The 20,917-nt window shown below is 37.3% G+C and overlaps 1 protein-coding gene across 3 annotated transcripts; it reads left to right on the top strand.

The window, feature by feature from the left end:
- Positions 1-3,794: 3,794 nt before the first annotated feature.
- Positions 3,795-20,253, top strand: RB195_017572 (uncharacterized protein; the record flags this gene model as incomplete). 3 transcript variants are annotated; one of them, XM_064184624.1, is made up of 6 exons in its annotated part: positions 3,795-3,924; positions 4,501-4,660; positions 10,526-10,667; positions 16,844-16,987; positions 17,557-17,652; positions 20,161-20,253. In XM_064184624.1, the coding sequence occupies 6 exons, from the start codon at positions 3,795-3,797 to the stop codon at positions 20,251-20,253; spliced, it is 765 nt and encodes a 254-aa protein (XP_064040505.1). The 3 variants fall into 3 exon arrangements, with proteins under 3 accessions (XP_064040505.1, XP_064040506.1, XP_064040507.1); XM_064184625.1 differs by lacking the exon at positions 3,795-3,924 and having other exon boundaries at positions 4,524-4,660; XM_064184626.1 differs by lacking the exons at positions 3,795-3,924; positions 10,526-10,667; positions 16,844-16,987; positions 17,557-17,652; positions 20,161-20,253 and adding an exon at positions 6,846-6,936 and having other exon boundaries at positions 4,524-4,660.
- Positions 20,254-20,917: the final 664 nt, after the last annotated feature.

Here is a 20,917-nt window from a genome sequence, read left to right as displayed (position 1 = left end):
AAGCCTTGCATCCCTCCGAGGTCGATAAATTGGTACCGGATTTGTCTGGGAGGATAAAAACACTGGCTTGACACATCGGCTAGTCACCGCAAGCCATTGTATAGGGCAGTTACACGTTCGTAGATCTCAAATGATTCTGAATTGAAGCGAACGTGGGGGCGCATCCCAAGCGGATTGATTAACTCCAGAAGCTTTAAACTTAAGCTTTTGAGCTTTCTTTTTGCTTAAGAATTAAATAGACTTGTTGTTCGTCACATTCTTCCGTTGCTCGCTCAAAAGACCTATTCAAAGTAGCCACGCCTTCAGATCGAAATAATAAAAATTTCAGGTCGCGAGCCCATCGAGTCCATTCACGACGAGCTAAGCCAATCGCTGTACTTCCGGCGTCTCGACAATTAAAGTCAATGTTGTTTCCGTCTCTCTTCAGAAAGCGTTTTTTTTTTTTGCTCTGCTTATTGTGCTATGCTTATTGATTTTACACTACGAGTGAGTTAAGGTGCAAAAAATGTATTTCAAGAAGGATTTTCGTATCCAAAAGAGAATAGGTTTTACGCACATTACATGGTGAATTTAAAGGATGCGTAAAAAAGTACTTTCAAAGAAAACAGGTAATGTTGCTTTTATACTTGTTATCAGTTATCAGAACGTAAACATCATGTTATTTTCTAGCTTGAGAACAGCGCTTTAATATGTCTGTAGCAATGTGACAATTTAATTGCTCTCGGAAATCCGCGGTCTTTATTTCCTGCTTTTCTGTCCTTTTTCTCCTCATTACTAAACTCATCAGAAACTTTCCTGATTCACTCATCATTACCTTAAAGGCATCACCCCACGAATCTGAGGTGGTACCGATTTTAGGAGAAGTATTCGTATACGGGATCGTAGATTATGGAGAGGTGGGTGATTCCGTCCAATTCTTGCTGATTGGCGTAAAAAACGGCCCGGAAGATGCGGCGCGTGCACAAGGCTAGCGTGCTCCGATCGAACTCGTTCTAGAAAATAGCGCGCCGGAATGCTCAAAGCCGTGTCATTCGGGCCGTTTTTTTTTACGGCAATTAGGAGGAAATGGACGGAATCCCTTTCCCTTCCCTTAATCTGCGATCCCGTATACGAATACTCCACCTGAAATCCGTACCATCCCAGATTCGTGGGGTGACGCCTTTAAAGAACAGAAAGAGAGGATTTGTTTGCCAATCACGTATAAAAACCATAAGAGGAATACATATACGGATATTCGGGACTGTGTCGTTGATAAATGTTAAATATTGGAATTTTTTCGGTGGAGAATTATGGTCGTTTAAGAGATCGTCATTTTTAGCTCCGAATATTTTTAAATGAATCAGAATTTTCGTATCAACAAAACAACAAATATTGGTAACTTAACATTTACCCATCAGCTATTTGATGTTCTTTTGCCCATGTTGCCTACCGCGTAGCGATCCTTGACAACTGAACAGAAATCACGGGATCAAGTTCCTGGATAAATTTAGAACCACTGAAGTTCCTGGATAAGTTCTGGTGTATTAATATTGGAAAAAGGACACTAATTAGTAAATACAGAAGTCTTGGCGACACCTGGTCACTTGACAACTGGCCCTCACTTTTTTTGGTGGCGGTTTCTTCGGTATGAGATACGCCTTTACTCCTTGATCAATGCTAGCGAAGTTGCTTATATCATTAACCGAGAAAAGAAATTTATTTCAAAAATTATTCTCTCTTAAACTAACAGAAAAAAAAGTTATCATATTTAAAGTTTGAAAAATTCTGGTCGAAAAATTCTGAGTAATTTTCAGTCGAAAACACACGAAATATGGGGGAATGTGTTGCGATTTGGCAGTAAGGGCCTTATCTTTCTTCTTGCAATGCTGGTAGTTTAGTTATTCATTTCTAAATTGAAAATTTCAGGAGTCTCCGATAGGAGGCCACTTTTTGAAAATGATATACGGTAAGGCTCTAAGCATCTCTTTTGCAGCGACAACTATTCAAATACGTGGATAAAGGATTGAGGGTCTGGCGTTAATCAATCCGCTTGCGATGCTCCACCACGTCCACTCCAATTCAGAATCGTTTGAGGCTTTCGAACGTGTAACTAGCCTGTAGAATTACTTGTAGAGGCCAGCTGATGATCAAGTCAGTGTACTTATCCTTCCTTTTCCTTTAATAAAATTCTCCATCTTTTAGAAGTGGTTTCAATTTTCTAACTCTTTTGCAAAAATTTGGCTCAGTCGGTTGTCGAACCTAAGGGTTCTCAATTTTACATTGTCAACACGCTATACATTTTCAAAACAAAATGTTGGGGGTTGCCTTACGACTGAAACCAACTATAATGCTTTGTAATTTATTTAATCACTTAAGACTTCTCTTTGTAATATTTTATGATGTATGTAATCTGCTACTGTTGTCGGCCCCAGAGTTGGGAAAGTCTTGCTTAGCGCCAAGGCTGATTTGAACTTTTAAAAACGGCCGGACCTTTAAAATGTTGCTATAGTTGTTTTATTAAAGTTTACTTTATTATTTTATTAAAATAAATGAACAAATACGAACGAACGTTTACTAATTTATCATCACAGCATTGACTCCTAACGAAGTTCGGACAGCAAAATTTAAAGTTCTTCGAGAAAAAGTTGTTCTGGAAAAAAATCGCATGAACTCTTGAATGTAATGTTCTCCAAGAGTCACTTTTTTATTTTCATTTTAGTTTGAATTCACTAAAAGCCAATGGGATGATACAATAGGTTTAGTTACGTCTAGATTTTATCCTCTTTTTGGGTCTTATCAATAAATTGTCATTTATGCTGAATTTACTTAAACCTCTTGGAACTATTTTAAAGAACAACAAACTTATTCACCGTCAATTTTATCTCATCTTGTAATTTTTGTTTGATCCATTCATTCGTTTTATTTTATTTATTATTATTTTATAATTTGCTTACTTCTGTATCTACTATTGTTGTAGCTGTTGCTAATTTATCTTCTATGCGTCCCCTAGTTTACGTATATTAAATTGCTTCCTTATCACATTTGGAAGATTTCACTCTGCTGGAGAATTACTCTAATTATACTTTGTACAATAGCGAGAATTTCAAAAAAAAAGACAATTTCATGCTAACATGAAATATTTTTCGCGAAATAAAACTTTTAAAAACTCAAAAAAAAACTCTAGCATATTCAACGAGAGTAATGTATCGAATAACGTGACAGTATACAAAATTACTATTATTTCACTTGACAAAATTTTTTATGAGTTTTCATTGTAGTTGTTATTCACGACAGTTAATACAAAAAAAAACGGTTTTGTAGTATCAGTGTATTGCGATTTGTTGACGCTATAAAACTTTCTGGATCTTTCCTACACTCACCTCATTTTCTCAGGAATGCGTAGCTAATTGCACACACCTACACATGTATGTATGGAGTTCGTTAACTTATTCTATCTCATTATTTCCACTCAGAAGTCAGAAGCTGGCGAATTAGATCATCATTGTAAAACTCTGCATTATGTAGGATCGTAGGTCTTTTTTCTGGATACGCACGCTGATTCTCATCGGTACGGTAGTTCCTTTAGAAGTAACTATTGATTAGATAGCGTTCGTTATTCTTGATTGATCTTCAAAAAGTCTGAAAAAGTTTCAGATCTTTATTAAGGATTGAGGATTTTCAGAACGAAAACAACTTTGTCTCTGCATTTCACCTTCCCCTCCTCAAAATTCTCTTCACGACACTCTCGCGCATCCTACTATTCACATTTCCGCAAAAGCTTACCACGAACTATTTCAGAAAAATCCATACAAACTATGGATTTGCATCACTTACTCGTACTTTGTTGCTACAGTGGACAACCATTTGTTGACTTTCATCTTGCACCAGCACATTCATCCACACAGCAAATAGATCCTACTGATTGGCAAGCCAGTGATACAGCAGGTATGGATGAAATTTTCAGTCTAATGTTGTCCAATAAGTGCTGTTTGATTGTCAGAAGAAGATTTCCTGAAATTTTCCTCACAATGTCTTTGCAGTTAGCAGTGAGATTACTAATAATTCTGTATTACTAGTACTGTATTACTATTATTTTCAATTTATTCCCACCTGTTCTTAATTCATTCAATGTCTCCAAATCACCAAACTCGCACAATTTTATGGAACTACAAAATTAGGATTTTTTGGAAATTTGAATGCCAATCACAGTTAATTAGAGTGAGCTTGACTACGGTTATCGACTAATCCCTGGAGTTTTGACCATATACCATTGACAAGAACCTAAGAACGCAATTTACGATGCGATAATCTGATCCTACGTAGTTACATATGCTGAATTGTTTTGTCTCTCTGAATTAATTTGAGGATAATTTCCGTGTAATACAACCTCATGCTTAAATGATATTAATAATGTCTACGTGGTAAACGATTATATACAAATTAACTTTATTTCTCAACAACTAAACGTTAGAAATTTAAAGAGTTTGGTAGAAATCTTTGAAATCCCCTCGAATTTTCCAGTTTCTCTTCTCGACAACTCTTCCATGTCTTCAATCCCACATTTACGAGAAGTTATCGAAGCTGGAGTTTCACTGTCCGTCTGCGATCTGTTCAATGTCACCTTTTCAACTACCGCTGATCAAGCGCTCTTCGACAGATCTCAGGCCAAATTAGCATGTCGGTTAGTAGATTCGTTCATCTGCACTTGTAGGTAGTGAAACAGCAACTATATTTATATAATTAAATACAAGTTTTATATTTTGTTTTTTTTTGCTTTTTCACATTTTATTTATTATTTTGTTTAATGTTCAATATTTTCATGACTATATTTTTGATATATAAATATTTTATATGCTGAAATATATTTGTATTTTATTTTCCTACTTAGATATTTTATTTACTCTTCAGTTTTGATTAATATTTCATAATTTTTATTTACATAAATATGACCTATTTTAAGGAAGTGTAAAGTGCATTGATCAATTTCAATGTAAATTCAAAATCAAATAAATTTGAGGTTAATGAACGCGTGTGCGAACCTTACAATGACTTACAAGAGTGAGTTGATGTGCCAAGTCAGTGTTTTTATCCTCCCAGAATTTTTCGACCCTGAAAGGAAGGATAAAAGTTTTGGAAGGCACTGGAGCGGATTCGAACACTCGGCAGTTCAGTCACAGTTAAACCTTTTACCGACTGGGCTACGCTGGGATTTTTGACCATTGGAAAAGTTAAAAGACACATAATAGAAACAATTTCTACAATTTCACCTAAACCTGTGCACTTTATTAAGTGAAGACAACCTAAATGATGCCAAGAAGGTAACGAAGTGAAAAACTGCAAAATAAGTCACCCAGGGTTGTGACCTACATTTTTTTCTGCAGAGAGATGGATCCGATTAAAAGGTTACGCTCAACATATTATCTCGTTGGTACTGCATCTTCGTATACGGTATCGTCGGTTGAGGAACCGCTGCGACACTGTGAACTTGACAGAAACAATTGACGCTTTGTTTTTTTTTTCTTCCAGAATGTGAAAATATGCGCCCTATTTATCTTTGAACTTCTCTAACTTTGATGGCAAAGGAATTTGTGTTTGGTAAGTACGAATACCCTTCGTCTGATTCCATGAGTTTTTACAAGTTTATGCCGAAAAGATTGCAATCGCTAATACTGACATCATCGACTTGACATCTCACAATTTCTTGGAAGTGTTCCTCAGAGACGTCCAAATATCCGAAAACCAGGAGAAAATTAGGAAAACGAAAAGAAAAAAACTTCTATGACCAACGTTTCTGGAAATAACTTGAACGATGAAACAGTTATAGTCCCCGCGACAGCGCTTTCGTAAAAATGACCTACCACGAAGCTGTAGAAGTTGACTTAGATGATTCTTCCGCCCTATTTCCAGTCTTTTTTCTTTAATGTCATTTCTTTCGTTTCTTGAAGCAACACATATGTACGTGACAGGCAACTCAATTTAGAAGTGGCTAAATCTTTCAATCTACAGCCTTCGAAATTCTAAAGAAGTGAAGTCGAAAAAACGCTCGGAAGACGATTGAACGTTACTGGAACCGATGAACAATATACCACTGATTGAAGTTGTGTCTAAAGAAAATCTCGGGCCTGCCAATCTGCTTGGAATGCGCCGACGCGTTTTGGCTGTAATTCGAAATCCATGAAGTTTCTGGATGTGTGTAGGCCTATCCAACGAATTACCGGTATTAAGTCAGTTTTCTTATCGCAGCAGACCAAACTGGTACCAATTTGTGTCGGTTGACTACGGTTGCCACCTCCTCAATGGAATCAGCGCGATACGGTGCACTCGTAGCCGCACCGGTGGTCCGATCCAACGCACGTGATCCTTAGTTACAGCTACAGCTACGGTCTAACGACGTTCTATTTTATTTCATTCTTTCTATTCTTCATCTATTTTCACTTTATCATTATTTTATCAATTTTTCATTTTAAAGAAGAAAAGTTTGATTTTGCTTGACATGCCGTTACTTTTCTTTTAACCTTAAAGGCATTAGCCCACGAATCTGAGGTGGTACGGATTTCAGGTGGAGTATTCGTATAGTGAACAGGATCGTAGATTATGGAGAGGAGGGTGATTCCGTCCATTTCTTCCTAATTGCCGTTGAAAACAGAAGCCCGGAAGATACGGCTACGAGCATTCCGGCGCGCTATTTTTTTACAAGGAGTCCGATTGGAGCGCGCCAGCGTTGCGCACGCGCCGCATCTTCCGGGCCGTTTTTTTTTTGCGGCAATTAGGAAGAAATGGAAGGAAATCCGTACCACCTCAGATTCGTGGGGTGATGCCTTTAAGTGGAGCAAAGAGCCAAGATTGTTAACAATACTTTATTTCAGTCAGAAAAACAAGGGAAGTCAGAAACATAGGAATTGTATCTTTCGAAAAATCTCATCACGCAGCTTACCATCCAACAAGAGGATGGACTAAGAGCCACAGGATTGCACTAGCATTGGATTACCAAGTCGATAAGATTATGTTAGCAGTTGTGTAGTCATGATTCCAGCGCAACCACACAAGTATTAAGTGAAGAATAGCAGTACTTCCATCATTTTATTTATTCTTACTGTTATTTCATATTGCCTAATACTTATTTCTTTATATTTTCGCTAGTGGATGAGGGAAGTCACCGTGCTAAAAAAAATTGCAAAATCTCTGGAAAGAAGTAAATAAATAAAGCAGAAACAGAAAAATGACAGAAACTAACAAAAATCGGAGTGAACAACAAGCAATTATTCAAAATGGGAAATTTGGGAGATAATAAGGAAGAGAAAAGGACTAAAATAGGAAAAATACATATTGCCCAAATGGTCTTTTTCTGCTAATATGACGGATCTAGCTTTAAGTGATTGTCTCAAATCCCGTCAAAATGGGTTAATTAATTACTTGGCTTTTTGCTGCCACAATTTTTTGACGCATTCTAGCATTTACTTCACCGATAAGATTGTAGGGATTTCAGATGTCATTGCGGCCATTTTTTTCCGTAGCACCTTTGCAATTTCCCGTACCAGTGAATCACATGGTGACATACTTTCTTCAAAGCGAACAGAACAAGCGAATAATACGAGAAAGTGTTCAATTATCCAGTCATAGTTACAGTCACAATACGCTATGAGTAAAACAAATTGAAATTTCTTGCAGTCATTTACAATTTGCAACTACAGATAACTAGGTTTCTCTGCAACTTTTCATTTTGGTGTAGTTTCTAGAGTTGTTGATAGAACAGTTCACAACAGAACAGAACCTCTACAAAAATAACTCTTCAGTACTTGACTTTGGTAAGTATCCGGAAAAAAAATGTTTGAGTGAAATATTTGTGGACATTTTTAAGCACGACTTATAGCGTCTCTCAGCTTAGAAGTGAATCAATTCTTGTTCTTGTTTTTCTAAAGCAAAAAGTAAAATTCTTGTTTTTTCTCGGTAAACTTCTTACAAGATGAAGCTGAACCAACCTCATTCATTCATTTTTTTCATTTGCTTTACCGAGCAATAATTTGATCTAAATCCACTTTTTGCGGAAGCACACATTGTGATTTATAAATGAAAGTATGTAGAGGGGTGAAGGGCAAAATAGAGGTTCCATAAAAAGAGAAACTGTAAAACCAATCTCTACATGTCATCCCTTCTTGAAACCTCGATTCTGTACTGAATTTTTATCTTTTTAAATTCTTTTAGTTTTCGTGTCTTTGAATCTTGGCATGCTCCTGTGTATGTCTACCGGTGCAATTAAAGGTTCCATTTAAAAACCCTCGTATGCACACTGATAGAAAACATTTTTACATATTTTTGTTTTATCAATGACGTATTATATTGGCCTGAAAAAATTAGCAAAAATTATATCAGTATAAAGAATCAAAAACATTGTCTTATAGAGAAAACAAGTGCTCTTCCGAATGGATCATTACATAACGGCTTTTTTTCTGTGCGCAAGTTTAAATTTTAAAAAAATCGCATTACTTCTGCATCAGTATCAATAATAAGCGAATAAAATAAACAGGTAAGCGCCAAGATTCAAATAAAGTTAAAGTTAAACTAATAAATAAATTTTAAGATAAATGAAGCTATAAATAGTAAGAAAAACAAAACGTTGGAAAGCAAGAACGCATAAAATTCGAACTGCAGCACCAACCGGAGGCGAGTCACAGTGTTTATGTATTAATAACATTTGTCCTAAAGGTACGAACCTTAAAAGTCGGTTATCTCGGTTATCTCACGCTCTAGGAGTTAGAGCCGAATTTAATTGTCGTTATCGCTTCTCTTCTCTTTTGTTATCCCGAAAAAAATGCCGAAGCGCATAACGAAACGATAACACGCCGTGCCGGAAGCATTCATTCATTTTGCTGGTTAAATAATCGCAAAGCCTATGTTAACAATGGTCACCGTGCTTTTCGGCAACATCGATTTTCATCGGCTGCCCAAATGAAATCCCCCCTGGTCTCGTGGAGCGTTTGACGAGCACCATCACCAGATGTTTGTGTGAGTGGCGGGGGGAAATCTCACCAATCCTCACTCTTCAAACCGATGCGATTTTCTTATTAATTCATTCTTTTTCCCACTAATGTTGACTTTGTGCGATCCTCGCTTACGAGCGCTGCAACGGTGTCACGTTACGCGTTTTCTATTGGCATCGGCATTAGTTTTTTCGCTACCGCTTAACTGAGTCGTAACACCCTTCCGTAATGCTTTAAATAAAGAGTGTGTAAACGATGGTGTCGTAGCTCATTCTTACACAACGCTTTTATGACTATCGGCACAAAGTTGCTGTGGGTGGGATTAGCGCAACATTAGCTAATAGATAAGAGCCAGCCGGCTGGCACTACTCACCTGCTGACTGCTCGCAACGCGCCGGGACCATCGAGTTCACGTGGCCGACCTTCCCTTTGGTGATTTTTCCTATCTATCGATAAGGTCCAGTTTAGAAACAGAGTCTAATTCAGTAGGTGCAATTTTCCTAATCCTATTTCTACTAAATTAAAATCTACCCTTAATCCTATACCGGTTTCACTTCTTCATTAATTTTTTTTTTCTGAATTTCCCCTTGTTCACACATGCTTTGTGAACAAATGAGCATAAAGTCCTGTTTTTGTTTCATAAATTGTTCCATAGCAAATTAAGAGTAAACTTTTGTCACAGTTACAGTAAGAGTAAGAGAAAGTTACAGTAAGATTTGATTGATTGTGAATCAATATGAGCAACCATTAAGAAATTCACATTTCAGTCTTTTTTCTGTCATACTTCGTAAATTCATCCAATCTTGATGTCTTCTCCATCAATATTACTAAATTTTGCGTATAAATCGCAAATTTCTACCAGTACAATCAATTTTTATGTTCTGAGCATCATTTCGGAGCAAATATGCACCTTTTCACCTTTCTAAGGTTTAAATTATTGTTTTACTGGTATCTATGTTACTGTTATTTTCCGTAGCTGTTTTTCGGCAAAACATGAGGTTTAGTTTTTGTTCTCTGAAAAGTTTCAGCTTCTTTTAATAGGTGGTTCTTGGCTGAGTTGATATTTCTGGAACCTGATGCTCCCTTAATATAAGTTCGTAGTAGCACACACAGCTGAGACGTTTCTCCAGAAATCGATACTTCACTGCCTCGGGCTGTAAAGAAACTCACTGAATTGGACGCGTGTAGTACTACATATGCATGCTTCGAATTGATTCCCATTTTTATGCGGCAAAAAATCACTTTCTAACAAAATAAAACGTATACATATGTATGTAAGTGTGACTACAAATTCACAGAAGTCCATTTAAATCAAGGTGCTCCACTTAGTGTTGTATTAAGTTGATGCATGGTTTTTTTTACATTTGAAATCGTGCAATCACAGAAAAAAAAAGAGTTCAGCATTGTTTAAAATGTTACTTAAAAGAGCATTTTTTCTCTACAAGGTAGTATTTTTGGCTTTTTGTGCTGTTTTAGTTTCTTTTTAATTTTTAGATCGTTGTGATAGGATGTGATTGAGACTAAGTCAAACGGACGTTTCTCTCCTGAGGACCATGAGCGCATTTCAGATGTCCCATCGGATTTAGTGGTGATTCGTGTGAGGTGCCAGCTCCATTACCGCTATCTCTTGCTACACATCAAGATCAGAGAACATCAATGGTGATTGTGTTTGCTGCCGTTCTTCTAGCGCTCTTCACGATTGTTTTCATGGTTAGTTTATGTACATTTATATTTTTAAACAAATATTCATATTCTTACTCTGTTTAATTTATTAATATCTGCCCAAAATTATTCTTCTCGCGTTTGCATACATGTACATAGCATGCAAAAAAAAAGCAAAAAGAGCATGTCACTATTTACGGATAATTTCTGATAAGAAGCACTTTTTAAAAGCAAAAAGCATGTATCAGAAATAATCTCTAAAGAGTGGCACAAAGCGAAAATGTGGCTGAAGTTGAGTTTGTCGAACACTTTCTATTCTCTCTTGCTTTATAAATTATCGCTCATGCTATTGAACTGTAAAGACTGAATTTATCACCTCAGTTTGATAAGGATTCGTAGAATTGCTTAACTTATCTAGTGTTAACTGGAATGAATCACAATTAAATACGTACTGAAACTAATTTCTGTTTAACGTGGCGAAGACGAGTATATTCTTCGCTTTACATTCTCGAGCAAAAAAAAAAGAGATTAAAACCGCGGAAGAATGTTTGGGGATTTCATTCGATACCCAATAGACATCCTAGAGAAAAACAGTGTCTCTTTTCCACTACAATTCCGTTGTAATTGGTCATTTGTTACAGTGTTTCGACGTTTTTCAAGGTTGACCGAATCAGCAACGTATTTTTCACCGGAATACTATTCTTTCTCTTGTTATTTCTATCTCTATAGTAACATTTTCGAAATCCATATGATTTTGTTCTAGATGAAAGCGAAAGAAAAATAGTGACACTGTTTCGGTACATATGTGTGTTACTGTAAATTCTTACATTACAGTTTTTCTAAATTCCGTGTTAAATGAGGATGTCTTCAATCGATTGACATGTTCCATTGGAGATAAGACACATTACGACACATTACGAGCACTTTAGTTGTCTCGTTTTTTTCTTAATCAATGAGTTTTAGATCTAAAATAGCTTCGAAATGTGGTTTCCAGGTTTCTTATGTTCCTATTTAAAAACTACCTGTAGGTACATACTCCATTATCGTTAGTTCAATTCCTTTAAATAAGACTTCACTTGCTTGGATTCTGTAAGAATAAAAGTAAAGCATCAACATTTAGTGACTGGACCAATTTAATAACTCTTTCACTTCCTTCATAGCCTTATTACACTAATTTTGTGGTGTCTTAGGTTGATCTTATGTCAATAACCTTTACAATGCTTGTAAAACTCTGAAATACGCAAAGTCATGGGAAAAAATTCGTAGAGGGGAAGAAACGTATAAAGGGCGGTGAACGGCACCTTTCGCTTCCTTTTCATCTCCATCAATCTTCCGAAAAAAAAAGCACGTCATATAAATAAGACAAAAATAATCCTCATGTGTCGAAAATAGGATCCTAGCGGTGACGTAGCAGTCATTTCGGCAATGACTCTATTGTTTGCTCATGAAATGGCGATAACAGAGGTTTGATAACCCCCATCAAGTGGGTTCCATGCGACATAAAAGCAGATGATGCCTTCCTGCGCTTTTTTTTTTGAGATGTTGGTCCATGAGTTTCGAAAGAGCTCTTTCTATGAAACATGATATTTATGCCCTAGGATTCTTGAGTGTTTCTCTTCCACCTCGTTAGCTTCGTACACTTTTGCTCGCTCACATCTCTCCGCAGCTTCTTTCCCATTGATTTTTCTCATTTTTGCCTCAGGGCGCGCACTGCCACTCACTTTTACGCCATAGTAGTGTTTTGAGAAGAGCTCTAGCCTTCACAACCCGTCAAAGCTTAGAATCCTTCTGTGATGACTCTTTAGAAAGAATTATTTTCAGAAATTATTAACTTATCAATGCCCTCTTTTTAGTTGTACACGTCTTTTCTGCGTCCAGAGAATCAGCTCGCCATACTGTTTGTATAGTATCTCTTAAGCTACCGTAATACTTTGCGCGGACCATCTGCTTACAGCCGTTTTCCGTCACTATTTACACAAATTATTTGTTGACACTACCTCAACACGCTCTTCGGGCTTCCTACGAGCTTTTCGCTGTTCTTCCACTCGACATAATAGCCTCAATTCCGATATTATCCTCAAGAGCTATCGAAAACATCAATAAACGTTTCTGAGAAGTTTAACTTAAAGATTCTGCTACCGTTGATGTCTTACCGTCCAAGAAACCAATAGATTAGTGTTAGCGTACAGGAGGAGACATGTACTTGAATTTTCTGTGCTTTATTTTCACTCCACATTGAGGATTTTTAGCATATTCATACAGGTTTGGCACTCGAAATACTTTCAAGAAATTTCAATTCAATTAAAAAAAACTCTTTCAACCTTTGTTGATGATTTTCTGACATGAGGCGAATTATTCATTTAAATTAATTCACTTCTCCATGAAAAGATGTCATAAAGGAAAGATGTGCTCGATTTCTAGGCACAGATTCATTGATGAAGTTTAAAGGGTCATATGGCTGAAGTTGGCCTTTTTTTGTTCCTATTGCTCCCATACATACTTCATGGGACCCACTATACTTAATTTAGAAATGGCTTAGTCCTTCCGAATAGGATCTTCTTGGGGAAATGCTCAGGTTAACTAGTTAATGTTGTATGTTTAATGGACTTTTTCCCAGTTCAGTGGTTGTATGTATTTCTTTATATGCTGACTGCAACTTTATAGTGTCTTTCAGGCTATGAGGAAAAACCACAGTCTGTGTTACTATTGTCTGTTCATGTAGTTATTTTCTGAAAACAAACATTGCAGTAAAAATGAGTCAAGACTAACGTAAACTGTCAATTACAGCAATTTATGAAGTGTATGAAGACAAAATTTCGGAATTAAAACCACTTCGTAGAGGCATCAACACTTTTCACTTCTCTTCAACCGACACTACTGTAATCGTTGGTTATCACTTGATAGGAATCTTATATAGCTTTGTATACGATGATGAGTAAATTGTAGACACAAAATTCAGTGAGAATCGTCTTGTGCTATGAGACGGTAGCAGCTTCACTTCAATAAACGCAGTTTGGATTTGAATTCAAATTCAGCATTTGAGGGAATTTTTAGGGTTAAAATCTTTCTTGAAAACAATTAAGAGCCGGGAGATAACTCACAAAGATACAAATAACGCTGTAAAAACGAGAACCCCTCCTAAAAATTCGGGAATTTGAGACATTGAAGCCACCTAGAGCCATAATTCCTCGAGAAATTTACGTGAACTACAAAATGTCTTAAGCGTGCTCAGAAAACGAGGAAATGTATTTTTTTAGAACTATAGATTACTTTTTTGAATACTCACCTGTTGATAACTTGCTTAAGAGCAGTATTCGCGAAAATTTTTCTCATAACGTGGAGGATATCACTCTGTTTGTCGGATGCACATATTTGACGTCGTGTGTACTTATGGCTCTGAGTGCATCTGATCTCTCCAACTTCTGGGTTTCTGCTGCAATCGCATGTTTTCACTGTGGGGCCTATGAACCATGCTCTCACCTCCATCAAGTAGTTGAAAAAACGTGAAAATTTCCTAGAAAACTGTATTTGGCTTAGCTTTACTTGATATTTTTGAAAGAAGCTCCCTAGCCAGCAAAGGAACGGAAAGTTATAATTTCGGTATTGGAAATCGTCAGTTTTGGAGTATGTGTCGATGAATTGAAAAAACGAAGGTTTGATCTTGTATGAAACTTTTGAGCAACATCGACATCCGTCGATGAGTCGGGATCTACATAGGACTTATGATGATGTAAACAATGACATACAATAGTCTTCACTATTTGATTTCTACGTGCTAAAGAAAAAGATCTTTGGAATTATGAATTTCTAAAAGGAGTTTAGTTGTTATGACAAACTCTGAAAGTTCTTCTTTTTATACATTACAGACTAAAAGGACATCCGGAAAACTTAACATCAAAATTAACTGTCTGTAATGTACAAAAAAAGGAGGAGCTTTCCGAGTTTGTCGTAGCCAATAAAACTGCCTCTATGTCGATTGACAATTTCAAAAATCTTCTCATCATTTCCCATGGTGATATCGTATTTCTCCAAGCTTTCATAGTTGTATCTTAAGGTTGAAATGTAGTAGATCACGAAGATTGCCAGATCTGATGCTAATCCACATTTTTTCACAGACGGTCATACATTCCGGGTCTTCGTTTCTCTGCAAAATTCGAAGATCTTACCATAGCTAGTGCTGATATGCATACCAGTTGTCTTACTGTAGGCTAGCATGAGCATCAGTTCTTCTTTCTCGTCGTGAGTATGTATGTCGTCCCGATCAGCATCATAGCCCTTTTCTATGACAGCCTAGAGGCTCTTAAAAGCATCACCCCACGAATCTGAGGTGGTACGGATTTCAGGTGGGGTATTCGTGAACGCGATCGTAGATTATGGAGAGAATGGTGATTCCGTCCATTTCTTCCTAATTGCCGTAAAAAAAGATTCGGAAGATACGGGTTCGAGCGTTCCGGCGCACTACTTTCTACAACGAGTTCGAATGGAGCGCGCCAGCCTTGTGCACGCGCCGCATCTTCCGGGCCGTTTTCAGGAAGAATTGGACGGAATCACCCCCTCTCTCCATAATTTACTATGCCTTATACGAATACTCCACCTGAAATCTGTATCACCTCAGATTCGTGGGATGATGCCTTTAACGCACCACGGTGGCTAGCAGGCTGGAATTAGGATTTTTGCCATCCGAATCGACTTACAGTTCAGAACTTGCGTAAAGTATGGTGATTAGCGTTGAGCTCAGAACTTTTACAGTACTTCTACAATTTTTACAGAACTTTTACACAATCACTCCGATAAAGGGATTTGATGGTCACATTTTCAAACTTACTGTGAATGTAATTTTCTTGAATATGTATAGCAAATTGGGATAAAGGTAGAATCAGTTTTGAATAAAACAACATTTTAAATTTGAAGCACGTTTTGTAGGACACTGTTGTAATACTTTCAAAGAAGAACTCTCAAACAACGTTATAGAACCACAACACACGAAATTCTAACCTCAGAAGTAGGAGAGGAAAACGCCGAGCTGAGCGAGGAAGCAATTTACATGATACTCTAGCAGGCATTTATCCATCTATTAATTGAGCACAAAAATGCTAGGATTTTTTCTTCTCTTTTTCGTTTCCATAGGTAATTTGAAGTAGGTTTAGTGGTGAAAAGCTAGGATTTTTTTGAGAAGGAATTTAGCATGTAGCCTGATTATTTTCTGGAACTCTGGCAATAGATAGCTCTGGGGTCGAACTCGCAAAATGGCTTAAGCTGGATGCAGTACACCACAAAACTACGTAGGGGAACGCTCTGCACATAGTTATGGGGATAGGTGTAAATGACTTTTGTGAGCGCGATAACGCTCAATTCCCTCTAAGTGCGCTGGATGGATCACGGCGTAGGAAAATCGCCATATTAATCGAATCTCCTACGACGCACCTAGCAGCGCGCACGATGTGCGAGCGCAGGCGACATGCGCCTCATCGCGTGAAATTGTGCTCCCATTTGTGGTGCGTTGTTAGGTGTCTGGTAGGAAAATTCGATCGACAAATTGGTGTTTCCCACCTCGTTCTTCACGACAATTCGGAGGAGTTGAACACTGACACTCATCATCTACACCTCCGACCCTACTTTTTCGTGAAAAGATCCCAACATCGTCAGTTTTGTAGTATGCTGCCTTTCTCTGTGAATTCTGACTTGGGTTTGGACATGTGCTGTGCGGATTTTACGAGATGCGGTATTTCTTCCTAAATTCCTTCTAATTCTTCCTAAAATTGACTCAGTAATTTCTTTCACTTTTCCCAAAATGAAACGAAAATCTTCCTTGCATCCAGATAAGCATTGCCTTTATCCAAGGACTCAACTTTACAGTGTAAGAACTGAACCACTTTAATGACCATGAAACTCATTATTCACAAAATGAAACCACTAATCCAGGGACTACTCAGAGAACTTAACTTGCTTTAAAAGCTAGTCTCGTATGCAAAATTGTTTGCATGTTCCATTTTTAGGCTAGGTTTTGATCTCAGATTTCTTTTTTTCTTTTTCTAAAAATAATTGTTACCTAGAAATTTTTAACATTAACCTGTGCCTTTTCGTCTTTTCATTTACTAGGATATTTTTTGTTCTATTTAAATGTTGAATGTGTTCCACTGGAATGATCTTTGAGTAAAGGAATACGTCATTGGATTTTTTTGTCTTCTTAATGTTGATATTCAAAAATGAAACTCAAAATTCAGATGGTGCGGGGATGCTTCTGCGACTGTTTTGGTCCGTTGAGTCGGACGCGAACTTCGAGCATATACGATAAACCTCTTGATCCCGAAGATGTCAATAAATGTCTACAAAGATACCGCGCATACGAGGCACAGCAGGAGGCAAAGGTAAAACTGAAACTATCTTTATGGATTCTCTTATCTACTACGACATTTTTCTATCGTTCATTTAAAAATACACAAAAAATATGTACAGTTGTCATCCTTGTTCATTTCATCTATTTTGAAAAATGTCCAGGATTATATTCTAAAGTGAACATTGCAACGTCTTCAAAACATTGTGCTGATTACAAAAAAGAATGACAGCTGAGATAAATGAAAAGACGTTAATGTATGCTTGGTATTGTTGGTGCAAAAATGTGAAGGAGATCAAGTTCTTTTGTTGTTCACACTGATTTTACTTTTTCTTCTTACAAAAATAAAAATACGGGTACGGTTGTTCCATAGAAATTTTCGGTAACGAGTTTCTTTACAGCTTTAGAGCCCTATGTGTTGCTCGAGAGGCGGGGGTAGGAAGGCGACATTCTTGGAAATTGAAACTTTGGATATTTAATACTGATTAATAAAACTGATATAGTAATAGGGACTTCAGACCATTACTGCGCGTCAAAATTATGTTTTTTTTAAACCAACGGATAAGTACGGGGAATGAAACAATTAGCGACATTCTGCTTTAGGCGAACGAGCAACAACGTCCGTTAATCGCAACCATAAGCCAGTCGTGTGCCGCTCCTTATGACACTGCCGTACTGCCGAGCGCCCCACCGATCCAGGTAATAATTTTAGTACGTTCATCATCAGCATTGCTAACTTTTCCTCCTACATACCATACCCTTCACTCATTCATTCATTCATTCATTCGCTCGTCCGTTCGTTCATTCACTCGTTCATTCATTCATTCACTGACCCAGCCATCCATTCGTTCATTCATTCATTCATTCATTCATTCATCCAGCCATCCATTCATTCATTCACTCACCCACTCATTCATTCATTCAACTATTCATTCACTTATTTAATTCATTCATTACTCAATCACTTATTTATTTAATTATTATAAATCACTCAATTGTTATATCCACACGGTACATTCGACACGACAAAAACAACACATCGAACTGCAAAACTATGAAGAAAATTATAAGAACAAGAGTAACACTTCACAAAACAAGACGAAATGACGTAAACCATGAAAATGTTTAATAAATAAAGCTGTGAAAGAGATTGAAAGAAAAGGTCAAGATTTCCAGTATCCATCAAACAATATTGAGAAGAATTCAGATTTCTGTAATTAACAAATCTAGTCAACTCCATGTCCCCGAAATCTCCTCGTTCTCAAAAATGTAGTTGATAGGGGGATCTGCTGTAACGATGATTTCAGTTTTATTGTCGAAGCGTTTGATAGGAAGGAAAGAAGTTTCTGTCAATGTTAGTTATACCCCTAAAATTCGAAAAAAAATGCGGAAGCTTTGTATTTTCGCTGTATTCTTGCTAACGATTAGGGGTTTAGACAATAATGTCAATTGCACACTGAACCTTTCTAGAAAAATTATCCTAAAATTCTTGAGAGAAAGAACAAACAGAAAAGACTTCTTTCCGAAGAGATCGAAGATCACAGTTTCACATTAAGCGTGTCTTCAGTGCCTAAACTTCGTTGCGTCAATAATAAGGACCGTTGTGATTTTTCAATGTTTGAAAAGAATTTGAAGTAAAGCTTTTTTCCAAACGTTGAACTGTAGATTAATTTTGAAATTTTTACTGATGTCTTATTGTCCTAATTGTAGCCTGAAATTTTCTTCCGTTATAGTTGGAAGCTTCTCCTTTTCTCACAAGTATAAAAGGATCATCTGTCAAAGTGCAAGAAATAATGGAAAGAGTGAAAAAACTTGAAGAACTTTTGCTGAAATTATTATAAAAGCCTACAAATTATTTTAAACTAGTATAAAACCAATGTTCGGAAAATTTTTTGATGAAGCGTCCTCTCAGACTCTCTCTCTCTCTCTGCCAGATACTGATCGAAACGTAATTCTTGAAGGCATCACCCCACGAATCTGAGGTGGTGCAGATTTCAGGTGGAGTATTCGCATATGGAATGGGAGACTATGGAGAGGGAGGTGATTCCGTCCATTTCTTCCAAATTGCGGTAAAAAAACGGCCTGGAAGATGCGGCGCCGCACAGGGCTGGAGCGCTCTAGTCGAACTCCTTGTGGAAAAAGTGCGCCAGAACACCCGAAGCCGTATCTTCCGGGCCGTTTTTTACGGCAATTAGGAAGAAATGGACGGAATCACCGCCCTCTCCATAGTCTCCCATCCCGTATACGAAAACTACGCTTGAAATCCGTACCACCTCAGATTCGTGGAATGCTGCCTTCAAATACCACAGCGAATGCACGAAACATATTTTGAAAATCCAAATAACAGAAAGGTCAAGAACATCTCGTGATCAATTCGTCCGATGATGCAACTCTTTACAACCATATGAACCATATGAATGATTGGATGAAGAATTGTGTGGTGAATTTCACCGCTTGTAAGGACGTAAAGAGTTGTGTCGTCTAGCAGACTGATTAGACCGGCTGCTTATGATCCATCTGAGTTCTGACATTGCAGGGATTCTTTCGTATCGTTATTGTGATATTAGCAAACTGTGTTCCAAAGTTTGTCTAGAAAGAATCCAACAATTTTTTTTCGGAACCTTCTTTCTTTCTAGGAGAGTGAAAATTTTGACTGTTCCCCTTTCTATGGTGTAGCCGACCATCCAGTGTCCACCAACGAGTGGCTTGCAGCACACAGTACTGTGCATGCATGGTGCATCACCTACAAAGAATAGAGCAGTCAATTTGTTTTTTTTAACTATTATATTTCCGACCTCAGTAATTCTTAGCACGGGGGGAAATAAATAAAAATGGTGACAATTTATCAAGTGAATAAGAAAAAAACTAGATACGACTTTATGAACAGTTTATCTTCTCTTCGCAAAACTTCGTCAAAAGTTGATTAATTGATAAATTAACTGTAGAGAATACTGTATCTAGCTGTCTTCTCGAGAGCCGAATAGATGGACATCCTTCTCTGTTGTGAACACATATAAAGATTTCTGCAGGTAACAACTACAGTGAGGGACGGATGCGTTCTTACACAAAGGATATGTTCCCGAAAATTCGACGACATATCTCTATTCAATGACTAATTAACTAAATAACCAACTATTATTCCATAAATTATTTCTATCTTTCATTCTTTTTTTTTGAATTTTGTCTGCATGATAATCATTCGTTTAGAACCAGATCTACCGTCCACGTTCTCCGCCTCCATCGTACTGCTCGGTAGTTGACGGTGCTGATCGTCTACCAACGGCACAATCGCAGCTTTGACATCTTTACGTTTTCGATCGCAGTCGATCACATTTCCTCCGATTAACTTAGCTATCCAGTTTCCTTCATGGAAAACAATAGGCTGTGCGACTTTAGAGCGGTGTGTCTTATATGTGCCTATGAAGGTGAAACGACAAAAAGAGTTTCATGCACTTCTTTCTCGGTGACCTACGCTTCTTGCAGTTTTTTCATAGAAGATCATACGGAGGATCAATTGAGTAGAATTTATATTTGCATTTTTTTCATTTTTGAAGGACTAATTATTCTACTTTTGCACTGCATAGTGTTGCAGAATCGTATTGCATATCGAGAAACTCCTTTAATTTTTGATTCTATTCATGCTGAGTGAATCTAGTCATGTGTACATAAAGTGTTAACAATGTATGTGGAATATTTATTTTTGTATTCTTTTCCGATATTTAATCGATCTCTAACTGTCAATGAATATTTTACCTCACATTTATTTGGTGCCTTGATACCATGCGCGAATCGAAAAGACTCTCTCCCACCGCTAATAGGCAGGTTTGAATTAATTTGTTGTTTGATTTGCTTTTTTGATAAATATAGTAGTTTTATTTCTCTCTTGAGTTGAACGGAAGGGGTGTAGCGCAGTGGGTTAGAGGTTCTGCTGTCTGCACGATCGATTAAAATTTCGTATCCGCCC

Source organism: Necator americanus, chromosome II (assembly GCF_031761385.1).
Source record: "Necator americanus strain Aroian chromosome II, whole genome shotgun sequence".
Classification (NCBI taxonomy): domain Eukaryota; kingdom Metazoa; phylum Nematoda; class Chromadorea; order Rhabditida; family Ancylostomatidae; genus Necator; species Necator americanus.
The sequence above is the reverse complement of the archived record's forward strand: the minus strand, read 5'-3'. Positions and strand labels throughout refer to the sequence as shown.